The 26,893-nt window shown below is 41.0% G+C and overlaps 1 protein-coding gene and 1 long non-coding RNA gene across 2 annotated transcripts in view; both read left to right on the forward strand.

Annotated features, from left to right (window-relative positions):
* The first annotated feature begins 1,206 nt into the window (after positions 1-1,206).
* The window catches only part of LPAR1 (lysophosphatidic acid receptor 1), a 68,834-nt gene continuing 43,147 nt past the window's right edge, over positions 1,207-26,893 (forward strand). The window contains exons 1-2 of the mRNA XM_064437893.1: positions 1,207-1,328; positions 14,411-14,579. Coding sequence (XP_064293963.1) covers positions 14,520-14,579 — 60 coding nt within the window. The 5' untranslated portion in view covers positions 1,207-1,328; positions 14,411-14,519. The remainder of the gene's footprint in view (positions 1,329-14,410; positions 14,580-26,893) is intronic.
* LOC135310435 (uncharacterized) lies at positions 14,588-16,890 on the forward strand. Its single transcript, XR_010370493.1, has 2 exons — positions 14,588-15,439; positions 15,631-16,890. It is a non-coding gene; the product is annotated as an uncharacterized LOC135310435 (long non-coding RNA).

Consider the following 26,893-nt stretch of genomic DNA (forward strand, 5'->3'; position numbering starts at 1 on the left):
GTCCAGGAGTGAAGCCCTGGCTTTTGGTGAAGGATTCTTTGGGGCGTTCAGCTGTTTCTATCCATGTGTCCCCCCCACTTAATGCTGCACTCTTGCAGACACAGAGCCAGTGCTCCAACGGGGTCACCGCTTCCTCATTCCTCTAGTCAAGGAGACAGGGTTCACCAAGTGTTTTCCTGAGGTGTTACAGTGGGATAATCAACTTCAGGCAAATTGATGTCTGGATAGGTACCCAGTGTACCAGGGACACCATCCCAAATGTGACATGTTGTACTTGAAACATACCATTGTATGTGCCTATCGAGTTTAGAGGTCTTTCCTTTTTCTTGCTGTCCGTCCCAAAATGTGGCAGACCTGGAAAGCAGTGCTGTGGAGATGAGACAGGGTGCCTTTGGCCTGCCCTGAGCATCGTTTCTGCACAGGGCTTTGAGAGCCGTCCTGATGTGGCTGGCAACACATCAGGTTCATTTTGTTTCTGCTAAAGCTTTTGATGGAACTGGTAAAAACTTCACCTCAGAGCAGTGCATTTCCTGGTATGGAAACCTAGCAAACTAGAGAAGACTTTTCCAAATTCATCTCTCTGCTCCCCTAGTCTTTCAGCTTCTTGTTTACAGCAGTTGCAGTGTCCTATTTCAAATACCCCATGCATGTGAGACTGGAAGCTGACTGACACTTCAGGGTATTACTGTGATTGAAGCCATTCTGGTAATTAGTGAATAGACTTAAAATAGGTCTCTAGGATTGTTGTAATTTTGCAGACAGTTGATAGGAATAGCATAGCTTAGTGCCTGGTTCTCTGAGAAGTACAGTATGTTTCTGTTCCCTGCCTTGGGTTGCTTAAGTTTCACACACAAAAGCATCCTAAGAGGTTCAGCCTAGAGAAAAAAATGCAGGGAGAGACGTGCAAGCTGGTGACAACCTGATGACAGGAGGGAATTACATGGCTGTAGAACACATAAATGCCTCAAAACTAATGTGCCTGAACAAACAGTTCTGTCGTGGGCCTGCATATTTCCATCCTCAGCATCTCCTCCACAAAGTTTCTTACAGATATTAATGACAAAGTTCTGGTTGAGAGACTTGTTTACTGCTTTTCAGATCTTCTCTCTAAATTTTTCTTAGTATACCGTGAAGACTCTGTGAAGGGACTCTTGATATGATTATTGTGGCAAAGCAGTTGTTTTTTTTCCTTCAGGAGAGTGGCACAAAATTGTGGGAAAAGCTTTGGCGCTGAAGCAGCATCATGCTCCTTTACGCTTCAGCGTTGGCAAGCATGTGGAAAAAGAGGGAGAGAAAATACCGACTTTCCTTGGAGCTACTGATATGAGGTGGTGTTTCTTGGTCAGTAGCAAACTCGAACGTGAAGCTGCTGTGCATCTGTCTCCCATAATTGTGCCCCCGTATCTCCTCCTGACTGTTCTGCTTGTGGTTTGATTAGCTTCCCCCTCACCCCTGCCCGCCCCACCTGAGACCCTGAAGTGGGGACTCTTGCTGGTATAAGCTGCGTCTCCACTAGAGGGGGATGCCAGTATAGCTATACTGGGAAACTTTGAGGATTTGCTTAGTTATATTGATTGCTTTACTCGTTCCAGCTGGCAGTATTGCCTGCTGGGTCAAGCGGAGCATCCTTGGAAGGAGGCTGCTCCGGGGCCACAGGTAGATGGGCCCCAGCAGCTGACTGAGTAGCAGGCATTGGGTTTCTCCAAAACAGCGTCAATTCTGCCAGCGCGCTGCGATGCATGTTTGTATCAGGTTGGCCGACCTCGAGAGGCTGCTTAGCAGTGGGACAGACCGAAAATCAGACCCACCACGCCTAAGCGGGCTTTGTCATGGGTCAGAGGAGCTTTGCATGGGCCTTTAGCTTTGGTGTCGTGGACACAGCTGGTGGGTTGCGATTGTGGGATGCCTAAAAAATCTGGTTTGTGGGTGGATTTCAGTACATTCTCCTTTTGTGGCCTGAATCTCTCGGACTTCTTAGTTTATTTGTGTAGTCAATTTAAAAAAGAAAAGTCTTAGTGGTTCCTGAGTAATGCTTTATGGCTTATGCTTTTGTTACAAACTGTCTTAAGGAGGCTTTGAAGTGTTTGTGCGTTTAATGTTTGTACACGTGCTAATGTGACTGACTTCCAAGGGGAGAGTTTGAGGCGAGCTACTATTTAGTTTTGGTTTTCTTTTTTCTTTAAGAATAATCCATTGCTATTCAGTTGCACTTTTCTCCAATATTATTCCTTTTTCTCCTTTCTTGCTCTTTATAAGATGTGCAAAAGGGGTGTATCTGAAAAGTGGTGAGACAGTCTAGATAGTGCTTAGACACTAACTCTTAAGTCAACATATGTGTTAGAAGATTTTTTTTGTTGTTGCTCTGTTTTTAGACTAACTGCATTCTGCCTCCTGGCCTTTCATTCACCTCTTGAATTCTTTATTTCTCCTAAATATTCTGACTGAAATATTTGTTGTTTTTTGTTGGGCAGTATGTGTGCTGAGGACCTAGTCAGAGAAGTTGAGTAATCACTGAAGTATGGTGTGAATTTACAACAACCTATTTAATTCACGTGGCCTCTTATATGCATTAGAAGCTTGTCTGCTAAAGACAACTCAGAGTTAATGCAAGTCAATTCTTAAAGTGAATTACTCAAACTGCGTGCTAATCCTCCATGTTTACCTGCTTATTCAGATAGGCAGCAGCCTAAGCTGCATTAAAATTCTCTTGATAATTGAGGGGGGAAGCGTTGGAGGGAAAGGTGATGAAATCTTGGTGTTCTCTTCATCTGTCTCCTTTCAGAGCATATTTCAGAACTGCTTTGCATTTATAAATCTTTAATTCCCAGTAGTCTGCTGCAGCTTTCTACTAAGCATCCCCGACAACTGCTGCTGCTCCCAGGATATTTTGGGGAGTGTGTTACTTCCTTATCAACACTGAAAATTGTTCCTCAAAAACCTCGACTGGTTGAGTTGGGGTGGTGTACATGGTGGGGAATATGGTGCAGACTGTAGGGATAAGGAAGCCCTTTCAGTATCTGCCAAGAAACTAGTAACCAGCCCTGATTTTACAGCATGAACTTACAAATTCTGGGTGTATTGTCCCGAGCATACCAGAGACTCACATGGTGGGCAAGAAGTAATTACCCTTCATTTGTCAACATTAGCATTTTTGTTGTCTTGAGCTACCGGGTTTGCTCCCCATCCACCACAGCGAGATCAAAGGTAAGATCTGATTTCTGGGTCACTGCTGTCCATCAGATAAGTTTGTGGCACTGGGAAAAAGCAGTGACGTGAGAATAGGGAGTTTAAACCCTGTCATTATGATAATTCTTTCTTATTGTCAATTCTAAATTCTTTTAAACTTCATTCAGATTAACTATGCAAAATACAGTACTGCGGAAATTGCCTGGAAAACAGTCAGTTGAACTGATGAAGATACTACAAAAATATTTCTGAAGCAGCACGACTGTTATTTCTAGTTTGAGGGGTTGATAAACAGTTAGTGTGTCTGCATTGGTGCTGGCTTGAACCATGTTAAGCTGATGCCTTGCAGTCTTTAATGTACTTTTTTGTGGGGAGTGGTTGGCAAATTTCTATTTCAGATAAGCTTAGTTAAACTCCTGTTTGCACACCATTGGTCACAGTCCATGTAGATCTATATTAGGATGGTACATTTGTAATTTGGGGTTTGGGGTTTGGCATGCTTAATTGTGGACTTCTTTGGCTTCAGCATTTCCAGATTATTGTATTTTGTCGTGGTTTATTCTGCCTGAAGATTGAACATCTGTTTTGTGGATGCAGGGAGGGGGGGAAGAAGTATTTGCTTTAACGCTGGCCCCCCTCAAAGCTGTTTAGAGAATTGTGACATTCTGTTTTCATCCAGATGTTTTTTATCTAGTGAGAAGGATATTGCCTGAATGTTTAAATACAAGCTTGTTTCAGAAGAATGCCAGCATACCACTACTTTTCTGAGTTTTAAACAAAAGGTGCATGATATCAGGTAGGGTTAGCAAATGGATTCTCTACTGATTCACGAGAGTGCTGAATTGTATTGTATCACTTTGGTTTTTCTTCTTGGAAATATATTAAATGTTTGTTTGAAAGTTGTTGAAAAGGTAAGTTTTCTGCTTTTCCTGCTGAGGAGTGATGGCTGTATAAAATAAGCCTTATATCTTATATGGTGATTTATACCTTGATAGAAGTGACTTTGCCTACTGTTCTTTAATGATGCTGATTAGTAAGCAGAATAATGATGAGAATGCACTAGGAGTTAAGTTCTGCCAACTCAACAGTGTGAGGCCATGCCTCCGTCTTGGCTCTGTTGTGAAAACTGCTTCTTGCAGTCCCAGTGTTCAGAATAATTTTAATGAGCAGCTCCTTGCTTGGTTGTTGGTTTTGGGTTTTTTTTGTTTATAATGGAGAAGGACAAAGGCATGCACCGTACTTCTTTTACACACACACATGCACACACAGTGCTGGCAACAGTTAATGATGCATCTTAAATAATGAGCTATCCATGGTGACTTTGAAATTTTTTCCCTGTTAGTTAACTTCTTCAAATTTAATGTCTGTCAGTAGAAATAAACCATTTTAAGAGTTTCAGAAACGATTTTGAAATCACTTATTTTAGAAGTATTCCGTACTTTAGAAGTCATAACAATGAAAGTGCAGATTATGAAAATATTGTCATATGACAGCAGCTTCCTTATGGTTGTGCTGTGAGAGACCATCCACATTGTAGTTACTTGTTTACATAAGCCTGAGCAGATTGGTGTTATTTTCCAGCAGTCAGTGTGTAGCTTTATTTCTCTTTATTTACTAGTGGTTCTTTCTTGAAGTTTAGAGTAGTGAGATAATGTTATATTTAGATGATGACATGAATTACTACTCTGGAGTTTTCCTAGTTCACATTGCTTTTACTTGAAACAGAAAAATTAGAAATTCACTTTCAGGGATATCTTATTGTTCCAGCACTCACTGATTCAAAAAATTCAGTGGAGCCGCTGCTGCAGTTGTTTCTTGAAGATGGTGATGTGGTTAGTACAGATTCTTTAAAGCGATTTGTGTGTGTGTTTGTGTGTTTTGTTATTTTATCTTATGCCAACCTGATCCTTCTGTTGAAGAACCCCCTAATACATCAGAAGAAACATGCATATACCAGCCAGCACCCCTCGCATTAGGCAGATGCTCACTCATTCTCCCAAGTGAGAGTGGGAAGATGTTCTCTAGCCTGGCATAAGTGGAAAAGCAACAACAATCTCTAAGCCTTCCTTAACAGGCAAGCATTGATGGGGATCATTAGGAGAAGCTACATTCCTGATAGATAATGACTGAATTAAGTCTAGAGGTTCTGGATGGTAATGGGAATGCAACCTGACACCTTGCCTTTGAAGGGGGAACTGCAGGAAAATGAGAGAATGGAGGAAGCCATGCAGATTATTTTTTTTAATTTTCAGACAAAGCTCAGAAGAAGATTTTCAGAGAAGCAGAAGGCTTCAAGAGGAGACGAAGTATCATTCTGGGTTTAAAAACAGCAAGTAAATGCTACCCAAGAGATGGGTGTGGAATAGATACATGGAAATAATGGAAATAATCAGGAAAGAAGGTTGAGCAAGTGAGAGAATTGCATTGGATGGTGCAAACTGACCTAGGTCAGGGAAGTACAGGAAGGATTCTTAAACAGGACGGCTGCACAAACTAAATAGAAGTTTTATCCGATCATAAATAAGATTTAAATTCCCTCAATGTGTAGCGGAGAGAGAAAAAAATATCCTGTGTTTAACAGGGGAAAGGAGCATGATTCAGTTGTGGACAGCGTGTTGAGATTTGAATAGAAAATAATGAGTGCCTCTTGATTTTTTCTTTTTAATTATTATTTTCTTTTAATCTCATCTGAGCAGTATGCAAAGAAACCTGGTGTGCTGCTGCATGCTTTGTGGATTAACCTGCTGCTGCTGTGAGACCAATTTGTACAATAATTTACATGATTTAGGGTGAGCATGTTCATGATTTCACATGTTACAATGCCAAATACTACAGGTTTGTCCTTTCAAAATTTGTTTTCGGTTTATTAGTAAAATGTGGCATTTTCTTCTGAGAGCAGAAGTCAGAATAGTAAAGATACAAATCCTCTAGAATATCCTGAAGGAAAGCAGTTAATTGTTTTGGATGCAGAAGACTAGAAAGGCCAAGAAAAAACTTTTTTATTTTTAATCAGATACAACAGTGTTTAGTTTCCTGCATTCATGATGGGATGTTTATGTGCCTTAGAAAAGCCCTTTTAAGTGAGCATCTTGCTACCACTAACACAGAGGAGGGAAGATGTCTGTTATTTTCCCTTCAAGATGTTCTTGGTTATTGCCATTAATCTGAAAAGAAGTGTCACAATGGGCCAAATGAGAATCCATTCTGCTTCCATCAATGCTCTAACATAATCTCCTCAAATACCTTTTGCCGTGAGTAACCAACAACAGGAAATCGCATGGGTATGTGTTGCAGAAAGTGATGTCGGGACATTCTGTCTTCAGCAAGGTTGGACCCATAGCAAATGTTTGGGGCTGTGGGAGTCCTCCTGCCTTTCTTGTCTGCCATTGAGGTAATCAACATTTTAACTTCATGGGCACTGGATCAGACTCCTGGTTTGCTGGAATAAACAAAAAAACCAAACCAAACCCACTAAAAACAATCAATCTAAGTAAAAAAGCCTAAACCCAGGAAACAAAACAACAAAAAACAGAACCCCAAGACAAAAACAATTCCAGAAAGAATCAACAGCTTGTAATTTTGGGAATAATCAGCTCACTGAAGAGCCTTCACGGTGGCCACAGCAGAACATCTGAAGATCCCTCCTGGGGATAAACATGAGAGCAGGTACAGGAGAAAGGCAGACATGCATAGGTTAATTACAGACGCTTGAACTGTCTGCCCTTTGGTGGAACCCAGTGCATAACCGTGGTCAGGCTGCTTTTGTCATCCTCAAAAACAGTATGAGGCATGGTGAGAGGCAAAATAGAGTGGCATATGGAAAAGATTTCCCTGCAAGATAAATGCTTCAGGATAGTGTACTGTCTACTGATTATTTTTTTTTTTTTGCACTGACAATCTGTTAATATAATTTTTTTTCTTTTATATATTCAGATTGATCTGCCTTTTTGGGGGTGGGGAGGGTGGGCAGGGGCTCTGATCTTGCCCTGGTGGGATGACTGGGAAGATGTCTCTCCTGACCCATGTGTTCTCTGTGAGAGTAGGTCATTTTGCAGAGGGAGCGTCACTGCACAGAGGTACCATTTTATTGTTGTAAATTAGTGCAGTGCCTGGTAAATGAATAAGGTGACCGATTGCCTCCTTACTCTTGCACTGGGGAAGAAGAGACAGTTTCACACAACGCTGCCTCTGCAGACTTCATGAAACTGCTTAGCCTGGGGAAGGGGGCTCCACCTGACACATCTTTCTGAACTACTTTCAAGCTGTATTCTGTCATGGGACGATTTAGCAGCAGTCTTGTGGTACTCATATTATGTGGTACTCATATTATTCAGGCCAGAACAGTGATCTTTCCCTGATTATCCACAGAGCTCCTATTCAAAAAGGTTTGACTGGTGTCTTTTTTTTGTCCTTTTTTTTTTTTTTTCTGAAGTACAGGCTACATAGTGAAAGCAAGCAACATAGATTTGAGATCCTCTGTTGATCACTGTGTTGTGGAAGAGTCCTACTGAATGTGAAAGCAATTTTTTAAATTTGTGTTGAAATAATTTTCTTTCTAGTCTCAAATTGGTGCTGAAAACCTCGATCTTTTTTCCTTACATAAGGAAGGCTAACAGCTGTATTACGCTCCTGAAAGTAAAGACTGAGGCAGTGGAAACTGTGAGCCTCTTTTAGCCTCAGGAAGTTGCAAACTTCCCTGGAGCACCTTTTAAGAACTCTTTGACGTGTACAGGTGTGAGTTGGCTGAAGGCAGAAGGGAAAGTAGGAGCGATGAGGGGTTTTTTATTTATTTATTTAGTAACACACCTTTGGACTTCTGCATTTTTATTCGATCTCATTAAGTTATGCTTTTATTCTTGATTTTTTTTTTTTGTAAGATGCTTTTCAGGTGGCTGGGCAAGTTGAGATTACATTTCCTAAGGTGGTGGTGGTGTTATTTTGTTTTAGTTTGGCTTAAGTAAAAGCTGAATGCTCTGGTCAGCTGTTGCTGTTCTCAGTAAAGCAATCTGGAAGGTGATACACAGCTAAACAAGCTGCTGTCCTGCTTTTGATGCTGTTAGTGGCTAAAAGGTTTTTGTGTTACATATTGCGCAGAATGTGTGCTTTGGCTGACAAAGTGCAATCAGAGCAGGCATCATACAAACATAGAAGCAGATACAATACTTACATGGGACAATAGCAACACTAAAATCCCTGATCCTATGATGCATCTTTGTGACACTGAATCACTTCCAAGACAATTTTTCAGGACATTGTTGCTCTGAAGTTGGAGCAGCAGTAGTGTAGACAGTACCTGCTTTGACATGTTCAGGGGCTGGGTTAGATCTGAACTTGGGAAAGTTGTTGTCCTTCTACTTTTTTGGTTGTCAAAGTCACTGGTGCTCAAATCGTAAAAAACAAACAATCCATCAAAATCCCCCCCCAAAACCCTACAAAACGGAGAAAATCCAGAAAGCAAATGTTGCGCACTGGGTAAAAGGAGGATGTTTTTTCGACATCCAGAAGAGGGGATCTTCACACCTGTGATCTAATCTGTTGGGGTATTCATGTTCTTTCACCCTGGTCTCCCCAGAGTGTTTGAGGTGGGTCAGGCAGCATGCTGGAGGTCAGATGGCAGCTAGCAATGGCACTTGCTGTGCAGAGGTCTTGCAGGAGGCTGTTCTCCTGCTCTCTCTTAGCACTTAGGCAGGAGGCTGTCTCAGCCCACCTCGCTGCCAACCCCTTTGCAAACGTTTGTAAACCTTCGCTGTCACATGGGATGTCCTGTTGATGCAGCTCTGCTAGTGCTCCTCCAGCTCCGTGCACTGGGATGCGGTCCCCAGCTTGTTGGATGGAATATTATAAAATCTCATCGCTCTACCGTATAGCCAAACAGTGATGGCAGGAGAGAGGGGTTAGTACCAACGAGTTGTGGTTTTGGGGCCAATCAGCTCAATTGTCCATTGTAGTTGCCAGTTTATTTATTATTAACAAGTTATTTGTTGATGACATTGAAACATTAAAAACAGTTGTTATTGTTGCATGTCTCCCTCCTTCCTTCCCTCCCTTTTAAGCCTTAATAATATTTTGTTTAGCCAGTTTCTTTGTTTGTTTGTTGTTCATCTCTTGTGTCAGGCTGGAGAATGATCTTTTTTTAAAAAAAAAAAAAAATTGCTCTCTAAATCTTTGTGCCCAAACTGTGCATTACTTCACCAATAATGGAAGTTCTGTGAGCAGAAATTATCTGGATAGAAATCGATGCTGTTGGATTAACCCACTCAGCCTGCAAAAGACAAGGTCTGATTTCTTAAATAATATCTGCAAAGAACTGACATTTGGTGTCAAAGTGAATTAACCATTGATTACTACAAAGAAATGACATTGTAATTTCTCCACAGGGACAAGGATTTGATGGAAAAATGTTTGTGGATATGGATTGATTTCCAGTCACAGTTTGGGCAAATTTCTGTGCTATGTTTTAGGGATGAGGTAGTATTTAAATAAGCATCTTTTACTCTGTATAGCTATTGTCTGTCTTGGTGTTAGTGAAAAATGATTTTTGGTCCCTGTGTGATGTGCTAGTAAAACAGCAGCATGGAAAATTTACCTTGTCTCTTGTGAGGATCTCAATTTCTTCTGCAAATGTGAATGAGTAACTCAGTTTTGTTACACCTTCTGTCTGTCATTGATCTTGCTTTTCAGACTGAAAAATCTGGCCAGTTTCTTAGGGCTGGTTGTAACTTTTGTGATACTCTTGCTAGTGGGAAAGGGCAGAGACCATCAAGTATGTTTTACTCTTGGTTTTGGGGTTTTTGTTTAGGGGTGGTTTTGGTTTTTTTCCTCCATATTTGCAAGGTAGAGATTTTGTGTTGTTGTGTCTGAACCTTTCCATATGTTAGCAAATTCCAGTAAAATCTTTTTTTCTAGACAGTGAAGTTGGACTCAAGAAATGTCTGGCTTTACTGGCAGCGGCTGTTTCCAGGACGGTAATGGTAATGCCAGCACAGGAAACAGAGCAATGTTACCCTTTCCTATGGCACTCCCCTTCCAGACTTCCACAATCCCTCAGTAAAACCTCACAAACCCATTTTCACAGTGAATTCATTCATGTTTATGAAGAGCTTCCAAATGGGTGAGATGCTTTAGCTCCATAGCTTTTAACAGTCTGTCCAGTGGCTAGAAGGAACAGACAGGGAAGACTTTGGGAGGAGGCATGTTTGTATAACTGGTCTTCATTGGAACAACAGAGTGTGGTGTTGTGTGCACTGTAATAACAGGCGCATCTTGTGCAATTTGTTGGTAGTTGGTCTGAAGGCATTCTGAATATTTGCAACCAGTTCCTTCAGCAAGGATGTATATTAACAGTGGTACAACCCAGTCGGTGCTCATGTCAGTCCCTGTGACATCAGAAATAGATAATTGTCTTCCATGCTATTGTTGACAAAATAATTTCCAGCTCCAGCAGTGTAATTTCAGATTCACTGCTAATAAAATCTGTTTAATCAGTACCATATACTAGATCTATTCCAATACTTATTGCTATAGTAATAGACAGTGGAATGCATGACAGCCTTTATCCTGCTTTCTGATAGAAACTTGAAGTCTCTGAAGTCCAGCTATGGTACCAAAAGATGCTCTGATAGGAGTGCAGGAAACCAAAGCTGAAAGAGCAACGGTGCAGGACACCTGAAATTGTCTGACACAGGAGACAGCCACAGATTGCGAAAACTCAATTTGCCTTTCAGTCCTAGCACCTTACGCTAGTGGGAGGCACTGTATATTTGTGGGCGCAGATAAGATATGCAGTGATGCAGAAGTTGTTGGTATTGCTGTGTCGCTCCAAAATTGCAGATTGCTTGTATTGTACAAGAAACTTGGAGGGGGAATAAGGGTAATAATTTTTGTCATTGTAATGGATTTTCCGGAAGCAGTTCCTTGAAGATGATGTTTTCATGATATATGATTGTATTTCTCCTAACTATTCCAAGTAATGACAAAACTGCATGGTTCCTCTTTTCTGCGGTGTCAGACAGCTGATCCAGAAATCATGATGCTTAATCATAGCATGTTGGAGAGCAGTATGTTTTGATTGGTGAGGATGCATTCCTGCTCCGCATGTTAGGTATGCGCTACTCTGCTGAGCGTCGGCTGAATTCCACCCCCACACCCCACCCAGTTAACCAAAAACTCAATGTGTTACCCTAAAGGACACTCTAAATGTTGTAGTTTATGGTGAAACATCATTTTTTAGAGATGATTCACCTTCACAGAGGATAAGAAATTCTATAATCTTCATCTTACTAATTTTAGATACAGATTCAACATATTTTCCCTGTTTGCAGTTCCCTAGACAGTAAAGACAGCAATGTCTGTCAAGAGAAGAGTATGTAGAGTGGTATTCCCTTGCAACACCTGCAGTTCCAGTGTTTGGGAATGATATGTGTGAATCTCCTTCAAATTTTGGGTATGTTTTTCAATGCTTTGTAGTGCAGCAAGTCATCAAAATCTTATAAGTAAGAAGCCACTCCTGTGCTTTTGTGTTTTAGACTTTCTTTTTAATAGATACTGCGTTCTCTGTCATAATGTCCTTTAGCAAAGTCCATTTGAGGATCCTGTTCCCTTTATTTGCAGTTTTTGAAAAATATGGGGCTGCACCCTGAACTCACACGGGTATTAAGTTAAAAGCCACCTTTGTTCACTTGAATGGGGTCAGTCTGCTTTTGCGCTGCTGTGAAAGCACAGTCCCCTCTGCACTTTATTATTACTGAAGGAGATGAGGTGGGTTGGCAGCAGGGGGAGAACCCTTTTGTATAGTCCAACCTGTTTTCAGCTGGAATGCTTTTAGGAGCCCAACCAGTTGGCATAAAGCCTTTATGATTGTGTGCCTCGTGCTCAGGAGGTTGAGAAGCAAGGTGTGTGCAAAAGACCACTCCTTTTCCTAGCCAAACTGAGGGATCAGTGCAATGCGAGCAATGAAAATGCAACTAGGTGCAGAAGGGGAAATGTGAAATTGTCATAGGCCTAGGAATTTTTTACTAATCCTGTGTTTCCTATTTCTTGGAGAGATGGTGAAAAATTACTACAGGCGAATTTCTCCTCTCATCTCCATTAAAGTACTCGCTGGATTTTGTGGGTTTAAGCTTTTTCCAACATTTGTTCTACCTGGAGTACACAGAGTTAGCTAAAGGCTGACAGACTTAAGGTGTTCTTTTGTTTTAGTTTTCCTCTTCTGCTTTGTCATGGTCCCTAGTAAAAATGATAATTTTCTTTCTTTTTTTTGTTTGTGGCAAACAGGGTTCTAAGTATACTTCTGGTTTTAGTCTAGATAGTCTTCCCTAAAGTCTGCTTCATCTGTAATCTTTTCCCCATCCTCATTATCCAAGAGTGGCAGCATTTCAGGATTAAGAGAATAGAATAAATTTTAAAAGAAACTAACAATGAGCTGCTGTAAAGTAGGTGCATGACACAAGTGTTCTTAAGCATATTTCAAGAAGAACAGAGACAAAGGTCTTATGACATCTTATTTAAGTTATATTTGTGACAGCTCACGAGACAGTGATGAAATGTGCTGGTTTAGGATCTTGAGGCTGTTGATGAAGTTTTACTCAAAATCATTCTCTTCTTGGTCAAGTAGTACAGCTTCCCTAAGTCAGAAAAGCAGTAGTTTCAAGTTGATGCTGTCTGTTCCCTTCACCAGTCATGCACCGTGGAAAAATTAGTGAATTTGAGAAAACAGGAAAAGCTGTTTTTGAAAAGAAAACAGGAAGCCTGAAGGATGTGTAGCTCGGTTCTTTGACTTCCAGAGGAGGCTTTCTTGGATGAATGCTAAATCTCCATTTTCTGTCCTCTCCATGAGTATAGTAGTAGAAATTGGACCCTAGAGTGGAAAGAATGAAAGGTTACTAGCAAGAAATGAGTAGGAAAGAATAGGGGTCACTGGAAAGCTATAAAAAGATGGAAAAAGTGATCCAAGAGCTTGGAAGATGAGACAGCTACTTGTGACGTAAGGCATGCGGGGATGTGTTGAAATGTGAAGCAGGCATTTCAAGATGATGCTTTTTAAGAAGGAGGAATAATTTCCACAGTGGCGTGCAAAGGCTGAGTTTAAATGAACAACACACAAAAAAAAGAAAGACATAACTGACTCAGAAAAGCATGTGGAGTGCAACTTTCCTACAACACTTATCTGTTCGTTCTTGGCTTGGTAAGTAAGTGTTGCTTTTGAAAAAAAGAACTGGAGGCCAGGAAAGTTACTAGCATTGTCTTTACGATGACACCATGGTCTCAGCTTGAAAAATACCAGTTGGGTTTGGGGTCATTTTTGGTTTACTTGTTGGACACAGAATACACTTAGCATGAATGGTTTTCCACTGTGCTTTACAGAATAGAAAGTGGTAGAAACAGAGAGCAATAGGTGTCTCTCCAAAACCCTTTCTGTGGTGCCCAATTTGTGGATTGTATTGTATATGTCTGGCCTGACTGGGGGGCAAAAACGGCAGTAGTCTCTATCTGGAATTTTTAAATGGCTTAATTTCTTGGCCATTTACAGTTTTCTCCCCTTTTGTGTGGTTTTCTTTGCACAAAAAGAAAAGAGAAATATTTGTGGAAGCTGATCTTGCCTTGATAAACATGATAATTATGGAAATAACTATTCTGATGGATCACCTGATCAGACTTTACATGGCAATTCTGTATATTCACCTACAGCAATTCTGTGCCTATCAGGAAAAAAAAAGGCATCGTTAAAATAAATCAAGGATAAGGATGTCATAATGTTTAAGTTATTTTTCTTAACACAGAAGAAAAGTTCATTTGATCACTGAACTGTAAAACATTAGCTATTGAGGAAATAAATGTATCCTAAATTCCAGCAAGTAATTCTATGAGTACTCTTCTGTGAGGGTGGTTTTTCTTTTTTCTTTTGGTGTGAAATTAAAAAAGGTTCACATGATTCCAATGCTCTGTAGGTAACCATCTTTCCTTGCAAAGGTGTGCATGGTCTATGCATTAGCCTTCTTGCTGTATTCCGTTTGTGTGAATTCTAGTTTGTGTGGTCGAGTGAATTGTTTTGCTGTTCTGGACCAAATTCCAATGTGACCTTTGCAAATCTGTTGTGAATGGTCATGTAAGCAAGTCAGGTTGTGCAAACTCACAGGCTGGTTTTGCCACAGCTGGGGGCTTGAGTGTTGACTGCATACCCAGTTCTCTTGTTACTCTCAATGATTTTTTTCTTCCTTCCTAACAGGAGTAAATGCCAGCATGACTAGGGTTTGAGGAAGTGCTTCTGTGTTCCTACCAAGGGTTTGTGGGTCCAGAGGAGGGCTGCAAGGACAGCAGGGACATTTTGAGCTACCATGGATATCCCCACCGATTTGGTGCCGTCCTCCATGATGTCCCAACCTGAGGTGATTGAGGTAAGTAGACCACAATGAAACTCTGACAGCTGAAATGACTGAACCTCTTTCTTATTTCTTCATTGAATCATAGCTTTTTCTCCTTTCTCAATTCTAAGTCACCAAGGGAATTTTTGCTGAAATACTGTATTAAAGACATTCATTATTTGCTAAGAATGTTGTTATACTTTGAGATGTGACATTGTTGTGTTTTACTATTTGTAGAAGAAAATATATGGCAAAATACGATCTTTATTGACTCCACGTAGGCGATCCCTGCACTATGGTTTGATTTTTACTGTGCCTAAGGAATACAAAGTAGAAGGAGGTCATAATGTGATTCAGTTGGATTGATACCACAGCATAGTTCAGGTTCAGTGTTCTTATCAGAAAAGCTAAAGCTTTAAGCCAAAGCAGCAATAAAATTAATAATACACTCACAATTACTAACACACTAATCTTACTTTCATGAATCAAAGAGTGTGTGTCAGACTTGATATTTATAAATACCTAAGTGATTTCTTCAGCTCCATGTAGCAAACACCAAGTACTTGTGTTTTCTGGTGAAGTAAATATTACAAACAGAAAAGCAGATGTTAATAACAGTAAAGATTTCATATCAGAAAAGCATTTTCAAAGTCCCTTTGACTTCATAGAGCCCTAAGTGACTGTTGCAACTTAAAATTTTAAGGATGTATGTTTTAGCAAAGACAGCACCACAATTCATTAAGGTAGATGTCAGAAAACTGGAGACCTAATGTTTATTTTGCTGCTTTGTTGTGGTTGTTGTTTGCTGGAGATTCTTTGGCTCAGGACACTACAGCTTTTAGCAATATGCACTGGGAAATGCAGCAGTTCAGAGATATTTGGACCCTGTGAAGGTACAAAAAACATGTCCATTAATGGGTGATGATGTGAAATAAGCTGAATCTGAAATCTGCTTCGGAGAAACTTTGTGCTTCTCTTCCTCCTATGTTTCAAATGGAGAACTAGTATATTTTAAAAGTATTTTTGTTGCTTTTCAAGTCCCTGTCCCTGTTAGGGTCAGAGAAGGATGTTTTTGTCTTTACAGCACAACAGAATACCTGGTCGGAGGTGGTATGCTTTCATCCCAGGCTGCCTGGCTGCTGCTGGACTCTCATCCCTTTATGGAGAGAGGCTCGCCCAGGCCATCTCCTTGTGTGCTCTGAGAGGCACTTGGACCCCTGTCTCCATAGGTTCTCTCTTCAGAGCCACCTTTATGTATCAGAAGTTTGTGTATCTGAGGATTGCTGTTCAGGATAAATGCCTCCTCGAAAGGAAACTAAGGTCAACTGTGGTGCAAGAATGAGTAGAAGAAGAGCTCTTCACTTGTACAGGACTTGATGATCACCATCATCACCATTCTGTTGTACTTATGGGTAAATAAACGCACGTGTCCTGTGTGTGCAGGGAGTTTCTGCTGAATAAATCATGCCCTGGACTTGCATCGCTAGAGCAAAGACTGGAGAAAAATGGATGATTCTGGTCACTGGCTGGTAATAGAGACCCTCTTCCCTCCACACTTGGGTTTCAATGAGATTTGACTTGGGAGCCAGAAACGGCAACAGGGAGCAAAGAAAAGACTAGTGTCTAAGTGTGGGAGATTATGGTAGAAAAATACCATTTTCTGTACCTCATGTTGTAAAAGTGAACTCAAATTTGATAGACCTATGTGCAGGCTTACATGCGTGCATGAATTCCCAGAGATTTCAATAAATGATTTTGGATCTGATGGTTGATAAAAGGCTTCAATGCTATGTAAGAGAGTAACAGCTCCAAACAATCAGCTGGGAGCCATGTGTATGTTTGAGAATAAGGAAGAGGTTTTTAACAGGAAAGGTCATGGTGAAACACGTAGCTGAAGAGACAAACCTTTAGATGGAAGTATTGAAGTAAAGCACGTTTCAGACCGGGACTGCATGGGCTTGTGTTCCACACTTGTGTTGACATACAAATGAATTTTGGGTATAGTTTAGAAAACTGTATTCATTACCCTTTTTTTTTTCTGTTTTTCTGGAAGACATTATTTTTGCCTTTTAAAACTGAGCAGATGCCACAGCATGCTGCAGAAGACATTTAGAGACCAACATTCTAAGGAAGGGTGTTTTTTTTAAACTTGGAAGTAGCCTTGCGTGCCTTCTGCATGAGCTAGATGGCATGTTGGTTACAAAAAAGTTTTGCTACTTGACTTTAAACTTTCTTCATCTGTAATCTTTTTAATCTTTAAACTTTCCTTTAGCATTGCTGTGATAGTTGGTTTCCTTCACATTTGGTGAATTTAGTCTTAGAAATAAACATTGTTTTGTATACACATGTATGTATATGTATGTATGTGTATAAATCTCAGTAATAAAAACTCCTCTGCCTACCATCAGTCTTTTACCAGCATAGGGCAAACAAGAATAGACCCTTATTTATCATGGAGAAGAATCTCGGAGACCTGAGCAGGACCTTTTACAATCCAAAGCCCACCCTGACATCTTTTTGCTTGGGCTTGAATCCTGCAGATGCTTGTGGTGGCACCACCATGTGGGAGCTTCCTGCTAATTTAATTGCAAACGGTATCTTTCTCAAGATTTGCCTTCTGAGTCAGGTAACAAAAGATTCACATTTTCAAAAAGTTTTTGAAAGTCGCTTCTTGATACTTGGTGAGATATTGTTACTGTTTTAAAATATTCTTATTGCTACTGTGTCAACATAAGACATTATTTTGGTGGTCTCTACAACCCTCTACTGAAGCAACACATTTTCCACAGTCACGTCTCTTCATACCCTCCCTATGCACTGACCCATGCAAAGCCCTCTGGTCTCACCTTCTTTCCTCCGCACAGCACCCTGTTACCAGATGTAAGGAGTGGTGATTAAGAGCACAGATTTAAGGCATCTTGGTCATGTTTAAATGAGAAGGATAAATAAAGTTTCAGTGTAGTTTATCTATCCATAGGTGAAATCTGGAATAGAAAATAGTTCTGGAACACCATTCACAATATGTCAGAGTAGTCAATGACACAAAAGTTTCCAGAATACCCTTTGAGTTTTTGGCAATGGGGTTTTATTGTAAGGCAGGATCTAGCGATTTCAGTTTAGATAAGCCACTCTGCTCCTAAAGTGAGAGAAACAAAATGTAACAGAACTTTTTGATTTTTATGTTGGGGATATTTTGTGGTACATGTGATAACTTCATACCTCAATTATGTAGAAGCAAAATTATAAACTAGAAACCTGAGTAGTCTGATACTGCAGTAAGTGAAAAGTTAAGTAATACTGTAAGAAGCATTTAACATCCTAGAAGGCTTTGTTGTTTGCAGAAAGGAAACATAACAAGTGGTGATCTAAACTGATTAATGTACTCTGTGAAGTGATTAGTATCTTCTCTGTGAATGGGGAGAGATGAATTCTGCAGTAAAAGCTTTGAAGAAGAAATGATTTAAGCTCCAGTTGCTTAATGAACCAGGGACTTCCAACAGTGCTTCAGAAATGCTTGAAAAAAGAAAACAACAAAAATTCATCATTCTCTCTTTGCTTTTGCCAGCAGTGGATCCTACCAGCCAAATACTAGAAGTAAATGAGTATATTTAAATAACTGCCTTGCAGCTGTTCCAAAGAGAAATCCAGAGCAGTTTCCATTATAGTGGCCTTTCATGGCTGTATAGTTTACCCGAGCCAAAAAACACTTCTCCCACTCTGTGCCATTGAATTCTTCTCTATTTTTCCCATTATTTTTTTTTTTAGTTAGTGTGGAAGAGATTTAAGCTATACTTGCCACAGAATGGTCATCCTCAGTAGCTTTTTCCTCTTTATAATGATGCTTGAGAACAGACTCCTGTGGGGTGTCACAGCTGTTGTCACTCTTTTCCGCAACAAAGCCCAACATGATTTGCATTTTGGATTTGATGCCCAAATTTTTGCAGCCAACAAATGTGCTGATTTTGCCTCCCCTTCTAAGTAAATAAACAAATTAACCTCTCTACCAAAACAGACCTCTGGTGGTGGTAAGGTAAACCAGAGAACAAAAGGAAATGGTGAGACAGGAAGAAATAATTTGTGCTTAGAGGTATATCCCCCCAGTTACAGGCATCACAGGGGAAACTTAAATACCAGTATGCACTTTTTTTTTATTCTTATACTTGAGATTACCAGGGGTTCAAAATACATTTCCATTTTTTTCGAAGTAGTCTTACAGAGAGTCACTCAGTACTGTATGAACAAGTTACTGATAGAGAACCCATTGTTGCCAGAGCCCTGAGAGAGAAATATTTTTCTGTATTCTGTTTATATATTTCACAAAGCCATGCATCAAAGCAAAATAAACCCAAACTGCCTGTTTATATTTCAAGAAATAAAAGAGTATTTGCTGAGATAAACACAGAATAGTCTTATTGCTGTTTGGAAATCTCAATTTCCAGCCTAAAATGAAATTTGCTATGCACATTAACATATTTTTAAATAAGCATTTTGCTTGTTGGTTAAACTCTCCCAAGTGCTAGCTTTGCTGGTTTGCTTGGTGAGGAGTGATGGAAGGTATGCCCTGGAGATGGAAGTAGCCCCAATAGCCTACAGCATTTTTTCAGCATAGAAGACCAGTCTTTCAGCTGCTGGAGCCAAGAATTAACTCCCAGCTTGGCTCACTGAGCACCAGCTTGGACCCAAAGGATGCATGTTGCAATTCATTGTGCATGGGAACTCACTTGGGATGTTAGAGTTGCAGACTTTTTTTTTCCCTTCCCATCTCTTCCACCCTGATGGCTTCTAAGGTGACACAGATAGGGGACTGTGTGCTGCACCTCTCTCCAGAAAAATCTTCGCAGGGCTGGGGTCTTTGGGGAAGGTCTGTCCTGCGTGGCACTTGTCCTGCACAGCAGCCTGTAGACACTCACAGCAGATTGGATGTCTGGCTATGGTGTTTAGGTTGAGGATAATGCAAGTAGGCACCCAGCTAGTGAACTGGGAGAGGTAGTGAAGAAGCCTTGTCTGTATCACAGACTTTTAGAAGGGATAAGAGGTGGCTTATTTCAGTCACTAAGTTAGCTGATGGAATATAATTGCCTTCCTGTGTCTCCCACAAAACCAGGAGGTGTTGAGCCTCTACCCATGTTTGGCTAATATTTGTGAAGCTCAGATTGTCATGAAAGCTCCTCTAGAAGAAAATGAATCTTGAAGAACTTTGCAGAATCCCTTTCTGTACTCTATATGGGACATTTGGGCTCAACCAGCCAATTTGGGTGCAACGTGCCCAGTCGTATCTCTCCTACTGGCAAAGCTGGTTAGCTTATTTTTGTAAAAGCAGTGGTGGCCTCCCTTTGAGAGGAGCTTGGAAGGCAGAGACAGGACAGCAGACAAGTGCTGTGTGGTCCGGAAACAAATCTTTAGTCATGTGTTTAAGCCATCCTAGCAATGTAAAGGGGGAGGTGATAATGTAGAACTATGCCCTGATTCAAACAGTCTTCACTTCCTCCTCAAATAGAAAACATTCATCATGACATATAGGTAGTGCTTGCAAGGGGTGCAGCTCATCTGAAAATGCTGGGTCTTTGGAAAAGGAGCAACTATACCTCAGTGTCTGAATTATCGGTTAGGTTGCTGGCGGGATAAGTTCACTCTCTGTCTTTCCTTGGATATTTTTTCCAATTCTTTTAGCTTTTTAATGTCTTAAATATCCTTTTGTCTGCAGTGAAAGAGGCTCCGTGTGTGCAGTGGTTCCTTTCTGCAGCAGTAGAAATTGCAAGAAGATGAAACCATAGAGGTGGCAATCTGGGGGCTTGTTGGGCAAGCTCAGTATGCTCCTGACCACCACTGCTCTTCACTAATGCTCTTGTGTTTGAATAGTGAATTGCATGGCTCCTGATTCGTCTATCCTGAAAAGCCGTAGGGCCAAGTTGAGATATTTCAGACCTGTTAGCATCCCTGGCATCTTCCAGCATTTTTAGAGTTTAGCTAGACTTCCTGCTCTCACCCATTCCTTTTTTAGCCCACAGAAGCCCTTTTTGAACTTGCTTTTGTAATAGTCAACAATGAATAAGCACTAAGGAAGGTCAACATCCTCCCTGGTTTTATAGTCAGTCTTTGGAGGTTGTAATCATGGTTTCCAACAGGATCTGTGTCACTTGTGAATTATACCTTCCTCAGAAGTAAAACTGCTTCTTTTTCCAGTGTTGCTGGTGACTGGTTCTCTTTTGGTACAGTGTCTAGATATGTTGGGTTATTTTTCAGCTATAAGCTGTAGGATACAGAGAACTTCTCAGTTCAGTTTCTAGTATTTAGGATATTTGGTAGTTCTGAGACTCCGTAGTAATACAGTCTACTACAAAAGCACCCTAGAAATTATTGGATATGCCAACTATTGATACACAATCCATAAGTATCTTTATGCTTTCACAAAATCACAGGTTGGAAGGGACCTCAGGGATCATCTAGTCCAACCTTTCTAGGAAGAACACACTCTAAACAAGATGGCCCAGCACCCTGTCCAGACAACTCTTGAAGGTGTCCAATGTGGCCGAGTCAACCACTTCCCTCGGGAGATTATTCCAATGGTGACTGTCCTCACTGTGAAAAATTTCCCTCTCGTGTCCAACCGGAATCTCCCCAAGAGCAACTTGTGTCCATTCCCCCTTGTCCTCTCCATGGGACTCCGTGTAAAAAGGGAATCTCCATCTTCTTTGTAGCTACTTCTTAAGTACTGGTACATGGTGATGAGATCCCCTCTGAGCCTGCTTTTCTCAAGGCTGAACAAACCCAGTTCTCCCAGCCTGCCCTCATATGGCAGCTTCCCAGTCCTCTGATCATCTCGGTGGCCCTTCTCTGGACCCCTTCCAGCCTGTCCACATCCTTTTTGTATAGCGGGGACCAGAACTGTACACAGGACTCCAGGTGTGGCCTGACAAGCGCTGAGTAGAGTGGGATAATGACTTCTTTATCTCTGCTGGTGATGCCTTTTTTGATGCAACCCAGCATCCTGTTGGCCTCCTTGGCTGCAGCAGCACACTGTTCGCTCATGTTGAGCTTCCTGTCCACCAGGACCCCCAGGTCCCTTTCCACAGAGCTGCTGTCGAGCCGGGTGGATCCCAGTCTGTACTGCACTCACAGATCATGTTTTCCCAGGTGCATGACCTTACACTTCTCCGTGTTGAACTTCATAGGGTCCTTGTTAGCCCACTCTTCCAGCCTATCCAGATCTCCCTGCACAGCAGCTCTCCCTTCTGGAGTGTCTGCTTCCCCACTCAACTTGGTGTCATCAGCAAACTTCATCAGGCTACACTTGATGCCGGTATCCAGATCACTTATAAAGATGTTGAATAACATTGGGCCCAATATCAGTCCCTAGGGGACTCCACTAGTGACAGGCTGCCACGCAGAAAAGGAGCTCTTTACCACCACCCTCTGGGTGTGTCCTGTCAGCCAGTTCCCCACCCACGGCACAGACCACTTGCCTAGGCCATAACGCATTAATTTCTCCAGGAGGAGACTGTGAGGGACCATATCAAAGGCCTTGGAGAAGTCCAGGTAGACAAAACCCACTGCCAGCCCCATGTCAACCAGGCAAATCACTGTGTCATAGAAGGCCACCAGGTTTGGCAAGCACGATCTGCCCTTAGTGAAACCATTTGGCTTTTCCCAGTCGTGTGCTTCATTTGACTTGTGATGGCCCCCAGGAGGATTCGTTTCATAACTTTCCCAGGGATTGAAGTAAGGCTGATGGGCCTACAGTTACCCAGATCCTCCCTCGAGCCTTTCTTGTAGATAGGGCTAACATTTGCCTTCCTCCAGTCCTCTGGGACATCCCCCGTTCTCCACGATTTCTCGAAGATTATGGAGAGTGGCCTTGCAATGATGTCAGCCAGCTCTCTCAGCACCCTTGGGTGGATGTTGTCAGGGCCCATTGATTTGTGGGGGTCAAGCTCCTGTAGTAATTCATGTACTAACTCTTCCTTCACTGATGGTGGGGCAGTGTTTGGATCAACCGGCTATTTCATTCCCAAAGCCTGGGACCCAACAGTGTTGGTAAAGACAGAGGTGAAGAAGGTGTTGAGGACCTCTCCGCCTTTTCTGCATCGTTGGTGATTGACTCTCCTTTTCCATTTAACAGTGGGCCTATGTTTTCATTCTTTTTCTGCTTATGGTTGACATGTCTGAAGAAACCATTCTTGTTATCTTGTTTATCATGTTATCGTGTTACAGCAGAGTTAAAGAGATCCCCTTGCAAAGAGAGTAATTTCCTCGTGTCTTTTCATCTATGTGCAGGGCAAAATGGGTCTATTCAAATGAAGAAGTGGCCTGCTGTGTCTGAACCACCACATCTCAACATACAAGTGTTTCTTTAAGTCTGCTAAATGATTATGTTGGGAGATGCAATTGTGAAAAGGGTATGTGAGAAGCTGTTGTGTCTTGGTGGTAGGGTTTCATACTTCCATTGTGCAGATGAAATTATATCTGTACATAAGGCATAAGGTTATAATTAATCAGGACCCTTATCTTAAGACACTGATTTTTTTTTTTAACTTAAATTTGGGTAAATGACTCCTCAACTTTTACTTTTGTCTTTAAAAGAAACACCATCTTTCCCCCTTTATTTTTAAAATTCATGCTTCTTTTGCGTTCTGCAGATTGAACAATAGTTTGTGCTTTTCATTAGGTAAAGGAGACATTTTTGTTGCAAATTGGAATTTTTTCTCATCTGTTACAACTTTACTTTCATAAAACCCATGGTTTGCAGTTGTGGGTTGAGAAGGTATTTACATATTGATTCAATTATTCCTATACTTACTTGCTTATGCTTATTTTAAAGATATTCTTAATTGCTACCCTTACTTGGGGATTTTGAAGTTGGCAGTTCCCCCAGGTTTTTCAGCTCTAGCTTTCCTGGTATGTTGGTAAACTTCAGACTATTTAGCTAAACTGAATGCAGAGCTACGACTTTACCTTTTGCTGCTGCACTAAATGTAGAGCTGTTTTGGAGTCCTAGTCTACCATTCCCAATTCTGCATTTCCTCTGAAATACTTTCTGGATTTCTGGGAAGCACTGAGAATGATAAATATTGTTTTTGGGATCCAAGGGTAGCTACCTCAGAATTAGAAGCTCATCCTGTATAGAATGATTCTCCTCCAAGTCTCGCAGACTTCAAGGAGACTGCATGCAAGTTGTATGACTTCTGAAAAATTGAGGTCTCTGGCTTGTACTTGGCATTTCATTGTATGCAGAATTGTCATCTTCCTCAGACTTCCTTGCCAAATAAATTGCTTTTCATCTCCTCTCTGAGTTCTGGGTAAGAAAAGAACAGCATGTCAAGGCTAATTCAATAAAGGGAAAAAAAGAGAGGAGCAGACTGTGTTTGGAGGGCTAAGAGTTAAAATATTTTTAAGAGTTTTCTTGGATATGGAATAATTTTTGTGGCTTCCAAGTTTGAAAAGCCCTGTAAAAGTCAGACCTTAGTATTCTAAGAATGTTCAGCTTGCTTTCTCTCAGTGAGAAATAAATGCACCCATGCCTGCTGGGGGTGGTAGTTCTTTTTTTTTCTCTCTCTCTCTCTTTTTTTTTTTTTTTTTTTTTTTTTTAGGTGGACTGAGGAACTCTGCAAACTCGCAGTGGGTTTTGTAAACTTACCATTTGCCCCTCAGGTACCGTGTGCTAACTAATGCTTCATTTAGACTATATCAATCAGTGGTGTTTGAAAACTTTTTGGTGTTTGTTTTGCCACCCAAAGCATCTCTCCATGCACAGCCCTCACCAGGTGGGCTGTCATTCACCGCTGAGCTGGCAGGTTCCAGAGCTTCCCATTATCTTTCCTGCTCCAGGCAGCCAGTGATTTCTCTGTTCCAGTCTCCTCCCTGAGTGACAAACGGTGTAATGGATTGCTTACCCAAGAACATCCCATGGGCAAGCTGCTCCACGCCTTGGATCCAAATCCTCAACCCACTCTTTAAGCTCTGGTGGAGAGGTGGAGCAGCAGCAAGAAGAATCAAGCACAAAACAGTGGAAAGTTTCTTACATAGGCTCTTCTTCTGAGTCTCCCCTCTGACTCCACATGGCATGCTCCTATTCCACCAGAGGAGAGTAACCAAAAGTACAAGTAGAGTAGGCTGTGGCTGGAAAGGCCAGTGCCAAGGTGATGTTCTGGCCACAGGACAACTAGGTGTTGACTGTAGAAGCAAAGTGAGTTGTATTTATTAATTTCTGGTGCTGGAGTCCCTGGTCTGTGTACTGTGTGGTGGTTATAACTATGTCTCACGATTTTAAGAGATTTAATTCAATGTACTCGGGATTTTCTTGTTCTTTGGTTTGGGTCAACTGTGTCTTGAGTACTAAATCAACTTCCCATGGTTAGAGGAGGCTTTGCTTTTAGTCTGCTATTTTTCGATTTTGCTTTATCTATCTTGCTGGTTTATAATTCAGACATTTTCTTTTTCTACACAGATGTGTCCTAGAGGTTTAGTTAACATGGTCAATTTGCAGCTCAGTTTGTTTTAAACTTCTGTTGAGATATACTAAATGGATGAGGTAAATCTCAGGGCATTGCACATCTGGCTTACCCAGGCAATGAAATACACTGAGTGGAAACTTCAGGAAATTAAAATATAAACTTTCCTGCCCCTTTTCCTGCAGAGGCAGGAGAGGGGGTGGGTCTGCCTGCTTGCAAATGCCATTATGGTATGTTAACACTTTCGGTACTCAGAGATATGTTATATTTTCCTCCTGCTTGAGCCTTTCCAGTCAGATAGCAGCATCATGGGTAAATGTGATGCCTTGGGATTTATGTTTGTGACCTGGGAGGTCAAAACCTTCCTGTAAGATACACGCTGGCATCCAAGAAAGCTGATCGTCTGAAAGTCCCCTATTTGAATTTTTGTGAGCAAACTGTCTCTTCTTCTGCTCTTCTTTCCCTTGGGACTGAAAATATTGTTTTTAAAGGAGATTCCCAGGTTTTAGATTAGCATGTCCTAAAAACAAAACTTCTCCAAAATCCCTTACGCAAACAGAGCATTTTGTTGCTGTGTCTTCAAAATGAGAGAAGAAGCTGGTGAGCCTCATGCTGTTCCTCCAGGATCACTCAAGTGCCGTCATGCTTTTAAATTTAATAAGTCTGACTCTGTAGCATTTTACATACTTTTATGTGCATTGCATACATTCAGTCCTGGCTTGGTATTTTGTGAATAAGACAAATGCACAGCACTTACCAGTGCATGTTACAGTGGCTTTTTTTTTATTATTCGCATCTTATTTCAGATTTCATATGAAAAAGCTGGGGCATAGTCAAAATCAGGGAATCAAAAAAAGAAAAAGTGATATCTACCACATTTTAAATTTCTGACTTCAAATGTGTGTCCTGCCAGGTGTAGCTGGCCTCTCTCCACAGGAACAATGGTGGAACAGGAATTGTTACATACGGGCAGCAGCCATCTGAAAGAGATATTTAGATTGACAAATACATAGACAAAAAGAGAATTTATTCAGGACCATGAAAGTCCACTAGATCCTGGAGTCCTGACCTCCTCTGTAGTTCAGACTGTAAGACTGCATCCAGATATTCCTACAGAGAGCAAAAAAACCAGGCATTCACATAATTAATACAGATGTTGGCAAGCTTTTGTAAGGGCCACTAATTCATTCGTATGACTTCCTCTCTCCCTCAAGGGTTCTTATACTTGACCTGTTATTACCACACAGTCTTAACCAAAGAATTAAAGCCAGATGTCTTGTAGCTAGGTCTCCCTTTGTTAAGTATCCCTTATAAATCGTTTTTTCTATGCAACAGAAAGATCCTCCATGAGAACTTTTTAAAATTCTTAAATAATTAAGGCGGAAAGGTTTCTAACCTAAGAGTTTATGTATCCTAGAGGAACAATAAAACTTTTATAGCCACTGTGCTGAAAAATACTGTTTACTTCAGCTTTTTATTATCCTGGGTCTGCAAATGTTTCTGATCGATGTTTAGGTTGGAGGTAAAATCATTCTAAAAGACCTTTTTCTTTAACGTAAATCTAAATGTCATGTAATGCATTTGGGATATAGGTGGAAAGTTTTGTGTGTTGCTTTACTGGAATTAGCTTAACTGTATCGACAAACAGGGAAAGGAAACAGAATAGCTTTGGGTAATTCCAAGGCAATCTTTATCCAGTACTGCTCTCATGCAAATCCAATTACTAATGCTGTTTCCCAATTTTGTACATTTTTGGTTTCAACATGAAGGTTAGGTTAGCTGTAACATTTCCTGCAGAATGACTGGAGCTGTCCAAAACATGAAATTTTGTTTGCATGTTTTAACGGGAAAAAATTCTCATCTTTTTAGTGTTGTTGATCTGTCCTTTGGTTGGGCTTA

This window comes from Phalacrocorax carbo, chromosome Z (genome assembly GCF_963921805.1).
Source record: "Phalacrocorax carbo chromosome Z, bPhaCar2.1, whole genome shotgun sequence".
Classification (NCBI taxonomy): Eukaryota; Metazoa; Chordata; class Aves; order Suliformes; family Phalacrocoracidae; genus Phalacrocorax; species Phalacrocorax carbo.